The 10000-nt window shown below is 40.1% G+C and overlaps 1 protein-coding gene across 1 annotated transcript in view; it reads left to right on the top strand.

The window, feature by feature from the left end:
- The first annotated feature begins 1663 nt into the window (after positions 1 to 1663).
- LOC127419329 (tetratricopeptide repeat protein 39B-like) overlaps positions 1664 to 10000 on the top strand; it is a 30884-nt gene continuing 22547 nt past the window's right edge. Inside the window, exons 1-5 of the mRNA XM_051660678.1 lie at positions 1664 to 2390; positions 8349 to 8383; positions 8692 to 8796; positions 9564 to 9695; positions 9919 to 9995. Of these exons, the coding sequence (XP_051516638.1) occupies positions 2346 to 2390; positions 8349 to 8383; positions 8692 to 8796; positions 9564 to 9695; positions 9919 to 9995 (394 nt within the window). The 5' untranslated portion in view covers positions 1664 to 2345. The remainder of the gene's footprint in view (positions 2391 to 8348; positions 8384 to 8691; positions 8797 to 9563; positions 9696 to 9918; positions 9996 to 10000) is intronic.

Here is a 10000-nt window from a genome sequence, read left to right as displayed (position 1 = left end):
TGTGTGTGGGAGAGAGCGAGTGTGTGTGCGCGAGAGAGTGTGCGTGCGTGCGTGCGAGTGCGTGAGAGTGTGTGTGTGTGTTTTATGTCTGATCTCAGTCATAGTGAGTTTGTTTGTGATTGTGGCTTTCTTAAGATATCCGTATGGTGACTGACAGGATGAAGACAAATATTCTGAGTTTACAATGAAATATCAGTTCATCACTAAAACATTTACATCCTCTTCTACAACGAAGCATTAAGTCACAGCAGCATTATAGCCATATAAAGCTCCCACAGAGTTGAACTGTTTTATTTGATCACTGATGGCTGTTATGTACACTCATTCTGACCATAAATACGACACTAAAGACCACTTCAAATCATTGAAGGGCTGATAACTGGAGAAACAGTATCTGAAGAATGTCTGGAAAGACATCCCAGAGTATTAAAGACTTTAGGATAGTTTCCTGAACACTTTGAGATATGTTGTCTGTTCTGATTGTAAAATGTGTACATCAGTTACATGTTAAACACAAGCATTAAAATGTTGAGTTGTGTGTACACAGGGCAGCTACATCATCATACGGTGTACAGTTACACCAGCTTGTAAACGGACTCTTTTACACACAATCGGATTTGAAATCGGTGCTAACACAACAGATGCCTGTCTCATGAAAGCATTAAACCCTAACATATTACAGCATTGTTTGTCATGGTCAAACGACTCTAGATTTATTTTATAAAGCACCTGCATGTGCATTCTGTGTTGATATTGCAAGTTATATTTGACCTTCTAGTAGAACAGTAAACTGAGCTTCAATACCGTCTGGTGCTTATGTTCTGATTTTATATAATTGTGTTCAAACTTTGTGTCATATCCTGTGAATTAAAGTTGCTCAAAGTGTTAAACATATTTCTCTCAGCATTTATATCTACACCAACATTCCTGGTTTAATCAGCAGAGCTGCACAAAAGTGATGTCTAAGTAGGCAGCTTACTAAGTGCACTTGCAGTGTTGACAGCATTGTGTTTGCGTTGCATTACACCACTCACTTGTAGTGTAGACACAGGCTGTGTACTAATATATAGTCCCACACTGCACATGCTGTTTTATCCTTCGGGATACGCCTACAAATTGACATAACTAAACAGCTCCAAAAGTAAAGACATTTTTACACAAAATATGAATAAAAATGCAATAAAGCTGTATTTATTTCCACGATGACATCTGAAAGCCACTCACTGAATTAAACATTCAATCTATCACAGTAAAATGCAATAAAGTAAATACCAGGCCAAGATATTTTGTCTGGTTCTTCTGCTGTTATAGGAAAAGCTGCTTGTAATTTTAACAGAAACTAGGAATGTCAATAAATTAAAATAATGTGATTATTTGTGTGATTCCAGAAATCTTAAGGATTGTTTTGTTTGTTTTGTAGAATTGAGAAAAGAGAGAGAACATATATATATATATATATATAAAATGTCAGTTTTACATCTTGATATTTCGTAGGTTTTAGTATTTTTAAATTTATTATATCATTTATATATATATATATATATATATATATATATATATATATATATAGTTTTATGATAATTATATCTTATTGACTTATTTTAATTTTATTATTATAAATGTAATTTAATAAATAATTTTAAGTCATCTTGAGAACCACAGGTGCACTATGAAGTACACTAGTATTTCTTGTATTTACCACTCTCGCGCTTTGTTGTGACGTGTGTTACAGTAGCTGTGAGGGCACAATGTGTGATGACATCACAATTGCAGCCAGGGGGCGCACTGACTTCACAAGCTCATGAAATAATAAGTAGTTACTGGCGAATGAGCGAATCATACTATGGGCAGGGCGTGGCTCATGAATAATAATTACGTCACGTGCGTTGCGCTCCGGGAAGGTTACCTAGCAAAGCAGTCAGTAGGACCTAATTAATATTCATGAGCTGTGATTTTGCTGTAGCAGGATTAGTTATGTCCCCTCTTTTTCTCATAACTTACTGGAACTGAGGAAACTGTTGTGTAAACTAATCCACAAGATTTTAATACTAGACAAAAGCCCTCCTTTATATCATTAGTCCACATCACATGACTATTTCTTACATAAAACACAGCGCAAGGACGAAATATTCTCAGTAAAAGAGGATTGCCTTGGCTCCGCTCGGTTGGTGAGCCCGGTGAACTTTAAACGTCACACCGACGACGACATTCGGGAGTCCGTACCGAGAGGCTGGACCGAACCGCCTTCAGCAGCGCAATAGCTAGAGAACACACGGACTGATCCAGATGTGCAACTGTTAATACAAGCGAGCCTTCCGCGCCGATCTCAGGGAATACAACGCGTCATGGCTCGAGTCGGTACCGGAGCGGACGGCGCGGAACTGGACGAGGTGAGTTACCGTAAAGACAAACCGCACGCCGGTTATTTTGGACGCGTTCCGAGTCAGCGCAGCTTTAAAAATGCAGCTGATTTGGATCGCGTCATAAATATACTAATTTTGAACTCGCTAAAATGCTGTTGTTGCTCACACGTCAGAACCCGCTGCTGATTTTGAACGCGGTACAATGCTGACGTTAGGACGCGTCAGAACCCGCTGCTGATTTTGAACACGGTAAAGTGCTGACGTTAGGACGCGTCAGAATCTGCTGCTAGATGTGTCAGAACCCACTGCTGATTTTGAACGCGGTACAGTGCTGACGTTAGGACGCGTCAGAACCCGCTGCTGATTTTGAACACGGTAAAGTGCTGACGTTAGGACGCGTCAGAACCCGCTGCTGATTTTGAACACGGTAAAGTGCTGACGTTAGGACGCGTCAGAATCTGCTGCTAGATGTGTCAGAACCCACTGCTGATTTTGAACGCGGTACAGTGCTGACGTTAGGACATATCAGAACTCGCTGCTGATTTTGAACGCGGTAAAGTGCTGATATTAGGATGCGTTAGAACCCGCTGCTGATTTTGAACGTGGTACAGTGCTGACGTTAGGACACATCAGAACCCGCTGCTGATTTTGAACGCGGTAAAGTGCTGACGTTAGGACACATCAGAACCCGCTGCTGATTTTGAACACAGTACAATGCTGACATTAGGATGCGTCAGAAACTGCTGCTGATTTTGAACGCGGTAAAGTGCGGACATTAGGACGCATCAGAACCCGCTGCTGATTTTGAACACAGTACAATGCCGACTTAGGACACTTCAGAACCTGCTGCTGATTTTGAACACAGTACAAAGCTGACATTAGGATGCATCAGAACCTGCTGCTGATTTTGAACATGGTACAATGCTGACATTAGGATGCATCAGAACCTGCTGCTGATTTTGAACATGGTACAATGCTGACATTAGGACTCATGAGTCAATATGAATCAAAGTAGTCTATAATAAATAAACAAATGTTGACTTGGATCAAAGGTGTGTGTTCAGGTCAGGATGGCTGCATTATGCAACACTGGTGACATCATAAAGGTTAAGCATGAAGTCATGTGAAACTTCTGTTTTAAAGGCCAATTCACACCAAATCTGAAACGAATTGGTGAAACGAACCGCAAAGGTCTATTCACTCCTAGAGCGAAACGAATGTGAAAAACAATTTCAACCCCGTACAATAGGCGGCGTTGTTCTACATGCATATTTATTCTGGTTTACTGCACAGACATTTCAGCATTCAGCTGTCAGTGCATGAGATTAATATATTTAACTCTGTTAATGCATTTATTAACCTAATTTGGTGTAACTGTTACATTATGTTCTTTCCGTGTTTTTGATGCATTTTGAGGAATATGGAATCTGTGTTTTTTGTTTTTTATACAAGTGAGATGAATAAATAATTATAAATAAAGAGTGCTGCTGCATAAATAAACATCTTGTGTTTTTATATTTGTTAATATGGATACACCTGTAGTAAATTAATGCATGTAAAGAGTCTTTTTATGCCATATTGAGTCTCACTCACTGCTATTTGTAATGCCAGGATGAACAGGCACAGTGATATACATATTAAATAATGTACATTAAGAGAAAACACCAGGTATATTAATATAAACTATGAGCATCATCACATTACATTGATTAAACTGCTAATAATATTGGCACCTTAATACCATAGTAATTGTTTGTGACACTACTAGAGAGTGAAATTGATATAATGCCGATATATACATAAAAAAGAGATTTTATGTCATATATGTATATGTACCTGTAAATGTTTAAAGGCTGCTGTAGTACATATCAAAAGATTTCATATAGTAAACTGCTGCAGCCTTTCAACATATACATAATATCTCATTTAAAAACACTTTATATTTACCTGTAGAATAATCATCAGAAGTTTAAATGTTAATTCAATAACAATAAATGTATAATAAGCATGTACCATTGCGCCAGGATGCCATTTCTTAACTAATACTGTCAACTGATGGAAGTGTATCCATGGTAACCAGGTGCTTCAGACCGCCCGAATGGTTTAATACCCACTTTTCCTGACACACACACACTCATAATCGAGCTGTATGGTTGGCATCATCGATAAAGGACTTTAAAAGCATGCTGTAAGTGTGTGTGTGTGCATGTGTATCTCTCAGCGCTGTGTGATGTGTTTATTCATTGATAAAAACCCGAGGCAGTGTGCGTGTGCGTGTGTGTGTGTGTGTGTGTCAGATGAAGGTTGTTGAAAGCTCAGCCCGCTACACTGGATCCAGTTGCACACACCGACCTTGTGTTTTTCCTCTGCAGTGTGTGTGTATTGTTGTTAGAGACAGAGATATTACTGCATGTTAACAGAGAACAGTGTGTGTGTGTGTATGTAATGTGTGTGAGTGATCAGTACCAATGAGTGTAATCTACTTATATTAATGCAACACTAAACACACAAGCACACACATGTTCAGTTGTCAGGTGAGCTGCTACACACAAGATCATTGATGTATTTCATAAAGCACAAAAAAAATAAAATGAATTAAATTCTTACAAAAGCCCACATTGTAATGTCTAACTGTGTCTCAAAACCTAGTGAGCTGCCTACCTGGGCAGGTATTAGTGCAACATAAAAAAAATGCCAATGGTTTTGAAAACACTAAAATGTGGACAATTTGGGAAGCGTTAAAATGTAACTGATTTCAAATGTTAAAATTTTTTTACAATTTGGAATGTGTCAAAAATGTAACATTTTTAATGCATCAAGCATTACTGATATTGAACACTGTATTTTTGAATATTTGGAACAAGTCAAAAATGTAACAGATTTTGAATGCTCTAAAATGTTGATATTTTAGAACATGTTAAATGTTACTGATTTTGAACGGTGTAAAATGTTGAGGATTTGAAATGCATAAAACAATGTAACTGATTTAGAAATGCTTAAATGCTGGTTTTGAACACTCTTTAATGCTAAAAGCTATGTCTGAACGCATCAAAAGGATGCTGCTGGTTTGTAACACATCAAGTCCATGGATGTCACATCTGAACTTCCAATGTACTGTCTGGTTTATCATCGGGGAAACTATAGTTATTTATATTTAATGCCTTATTCTGCCATATATATTTTTTGTACGTTACTTTCAGAATTAAGAGATCAGCTCAAAATGTTTAGTTAATAATTAATGACAGATCATAGTCTACAATAAACCGCGCATAGATATGGACACTTAGATTACAGGGCGCATTACTTGAGGTCTGTATAAAGAGCCTAATGCATTATAATATTTTACTAATATGGGTTTTATGACTAATGTTTAAACACCCACACAAAGACAGAATGTGTTTAGATTTTGGAACACTTTTGTAAGACTAGGACAATGACACGGAAATATAATTAAAAAAAAAATATATCCAGAAAATATCTGCAAATATCAGAAATATCCAACATAATGTTAAGAAACAAATCCCTTTAAATGACTCATTTAGGTCTATATTTTTATATGTATATAGTAATGGTGCTATATTTCTGTGCTGCTCAGTGTGTGCTGCACACACCCACTTGAAGGCACCACTTGTTCACACAGCGCTGAATGTAGTCGATGCAATGCTCAATGGAGCGCCGAATGTAGTCGATGCAATGCTCAATGGAGCACCGCCGAATGTAGTCGATGCAATGCTCAGTGGAGCGATGAATGTAGTCGATGCAATGCTCAGTGGAGCGATGAATGTAGTCGATGCAATGCTCAATGGAGCGCCGAATGTAGTCGACGCAATGCTCAATGGAGCGCCGCCGAATGTAGTCGACGCAATGCTCAATGGAGCGCCGCCGAATGTAGTCGACGCAATGCTCAGTGGAGCGCCGCCGAATGTAGTCGATGCAATGCTCAATGGAGCGCCGAATGTAGTCGATGCAATGCTCAATGGAGCGCCGCCGAATGTAGTCGATGCAATGCTCAATGGAGCGCCGCCGAATGTAGTCGATGCAATGCTCAATGGAGCGCCGAATGTAGTCGATGCAATGCTCAATGGAGCGCCGAATGTAGTCGATGCAGTGCCCAATGGAGCGCCGAATGTAGTCGACGCAATGCTCAATGGAGCGCCGAATGTAGTCGACGCAGTGCTCAATGGAGCGCCGCTGAATGTAGTCGATGCAATGCTCAATGGAGCGCCGCTGAATGTAGTCGATGCAATGCTCAATGGAGTGCCGAATGTAGTCGACGCAATGCTCAATGGAGCGCCGAATGTAGTCGACGCAATGCTCAATGGAGCGCCGAATGTAGTCGACGCAATGCTCAATGGTGCGCCGAATGTAGTCGACGCAATGCTCAATGGAGCGCCGAATGTAGTCGACGCAATGCTCAATGGAGCGCCGAATGTAGTCGACGCAATGCTCAATGGTGCGCCGAATGTAGTCGACGCAATGCTCAATGGAGCGCCGAATGTAGTCGACGCAATGCTCAATGGAGCGCCGAATGTAGTCGACGCAATGCTCAATGGAGCGCCGAATGTAGTCGACGCAATGCTCAATGGAGCGCCGAATGTAGTCGACGCAATGCTCAATGGAGCGCCGAATGTAGTCGACGCAATGCTCAATGGAGCGCCGAATGTAGTCGACGCAATGCTCAATGGAGCGCCGAATGTAGTCGACGCAATGCTCAATGGAGCGCCGAATGTAGTCGACGCAATGCTCAATGGAGCGCCGAATGTAGTCGACGCAATGCTCAATGGAGCGCCGAATGTAGTCGACGCAATGCTCAATGGAGCGCCGAATGTAGTCGACGCAATGCTCAATGGAGCGCCGAATGTAGTCGACGCAATGCTCAATGGAGCGCCGAATGTAGTCGACGCAATGCTCAATGGAGCGCCGAATGTAGTCGACGCAATGCTCAATGGAGCGCCGAATGTAGTCGACGCAATGCTCAATGGAGCGCCGAATGTAGTCGACGCAATGCTCAATGGAGCGCCGAATGTAGTCGATGCAATGGAGCGCTGCTTTCACATTAGAGAGATGTCACATCTGTAATGTGTGAAAACGACAATGAATAAAAATTAACTATTGCATATTCTTAGTTCTGAGTGCCAACATTCTGTGGCTAGGATTATTTCTGGCTTGTGCATCTCAATTCGCAGAGTTTTTACAAAGTGTGTGGCCTCCAAAAGACTCTTATCACATCTGTAACGCAAATCTATTTCTCGTTCTAAACTGGAACAAATGTCGTCTAGACTGAACATTTTCTGATCTCTGGTCTGCAGGGGTTTATGATTATACATACAAATTGTTCGGGCAATGAGTGCTTTATATGTGCAGTTAAATGTCATGTCCATTACGTTGGAATTGACCAGTACTGTTGTAATGCATTAGAAGAAGTGTTTCCTTCGTGAGTAAACTCAGCTGAGAAGATCAGATGACTTAAAATTGATTTTAGAGTTTCAAAGGGCAAGACGAATTGTTCTTAAGGCCTGTATTCACACCAAATCCGAGACGAGTTTGTAAGACAAACCGCAAAGGTCCATTCACACCAAGAGTGAAATGAATAAACTGAAAAACAATTTCACCCTTGTACAGTAGGCACCGTTGTTCTACATGCACATTTATTCTGGTTCATGCACGGACCTTTCAGCATTCAGCTGTCAGTGCATGAGATTAATATATTTAACGCTGTTGGCATTTGAAATGGTCCTGGAGTGAATCGTAAAAGCACAAATACTGTACTCTCATAAAGCTGCATGCTTAATAATTTTACAAGAATGAACAACAATAGTGAAAGAGTGAACGTGTGTGTGTTCCTACACAGTATCTGTTTGCAACCTATCACAAGATTGTACAAGCCATAAACTCAGCAGTCACGACATGATTATCGTGCTAGCTACTGTGGCACACACAGTAACAAAGTTATTCATGTTAATTATGTGTTTTATGTTTTTTCAGGACTGTTTTGAAGATGCTTATGATCGCATCCCAGTGTGAGTATATGACCTGCATGTGCTCAGTTGTTTTCTCTTGTAAATGAACAGATGAACAGAGTTTGAGGCACAACAAAAACAATCTTAACAGTCCTAAAAGTAGCGTTTCTTTTCCTTTATGCAAAAAAATAAAATTTACTTTATTGTCTTTTGATTCACTTGTACTGTAGATACTGTCGCACACACAGTGATGTAGATACAGTATATGAGCGCCCTCCACTGGTGGGACAGAAAACACACTGAACAAACACGTTAACATTCAAGCATATAATACCGTGTGTGCTGCATCTGTGTGTGTTTGTGTTCAGGGCATCAAAAATGGACTTGCGTACGTCGATCGAGGAGTGCACTATGGCTCTGAACCTCTTTCTCAATAACAAGTTCTCTGAAGCGGTGGACCTCCTCAAACCCTGGTACATTTACTCTACATTTGAGTTCAGTTTGTTTAGCTTGTTCTTTATTAATATTTTAGCATTTCCAATGCAACCATATACAGACATACAATTCAAATGATTCCAGCACCATGTGAAGAAAGCTATGAAGTCTGTACGAAAACAACAATTTATTTGTGCTGTTTATAGAGCGCAACAAAGGGGTTCGAAACATAAAAGAGACGAATTCATTTTATCGATAAAGTCAGACCTAATGCGTGAAATTTCAACTTCATTTAAATAAAATGTGTTTAAAAGTGGAATTCCTGGTGAAGAACTACACTACCCATAATCCTCTAGTGAGATCCACCAATGAGAGAAAGAGCTCTGCAGCTCCGCCCACTCCCATGATGCAACCAAGTCGCTCTCCCTACACTCTCAAACTATATATATATTTGTATATATCTGATTGTTGTTTCTACACTTACAATCAACACCTTAAAATCAGTAGTTTTATATTTTTTTATAATTTTTAATTCAATTACGTCATTCGCAATGCTTCATGGGATTGTAGTTCATTCCCTCACTGAAGACGTTAAGTACACAGTCTTCTGTCTGATTTTGAAAAACTTGTTTGGGTTCAAATCAAAGTTTGTAATGTTGTGATTCAGCTCGGAGCTGGTTGGTTTGGTTCATGCCTTACAGCTTAGCGTTAATAATTCAATATCAGTTTGCTAGGCTATACTATCATTTTAGTAGGCTATATGAACTTTATATGAGTTTTTTTAATAACTCTGTGTGTGTTGCAGGTCTAAAGACAGCATGTATCATGCGATGGGTTACAGCAGTATTCTGGTGATGCAGGCCACTATGACATTTGAGCACAAAGACATTCAGACCGGTATGGCGACCATCAAAGAGGCCTTACACACGTGCCAGAGGTACTGACAGGCCGCACGCTGCAAAACTTTGTTTTATACTAGTGGACGGCCGATGTGGGTTTTTCAATGGCCAGTGATGGATGACTAATATAATACAGACACAACACAATTCAACAAAAGCAAATTAAATACATGAGCTCTTACCTCACACGATATTTACTCAATACTTGACACTTCTAGTCTAGATCCTGCCCAAACGTGTGCTGTTAATGTCTGTGTGCAGATTCAGGAAACGGAACTCAGTGGCACATTCCATATCAAGCCTGATAAGCAGACAAACACCAGACAGCCTGAAAGAGGGTACG

Source organism: Myxocyprinus asiaticus, chromosome 28, assembly GCF_019703515.2.
Source record: "Myxocyprinus asiaticus isolate MX2 ecotype Aquarium Trade chromosome 28, UBuf_Myxa_2, whole genome shotgun sequence".
In the NCBI taxonomy this organism is placed as follows: Eukaryota; Metazoa; Chordata; class Actinopteri; order Cypriniformes; family Catostomidae; genus Myxocyprinus; species Myxocyprinus asiaticus.
Note: the sequence above shows the minus strand (reverse complement) of the source record. Positions and strands in the feature narration are given on the sequence as shown.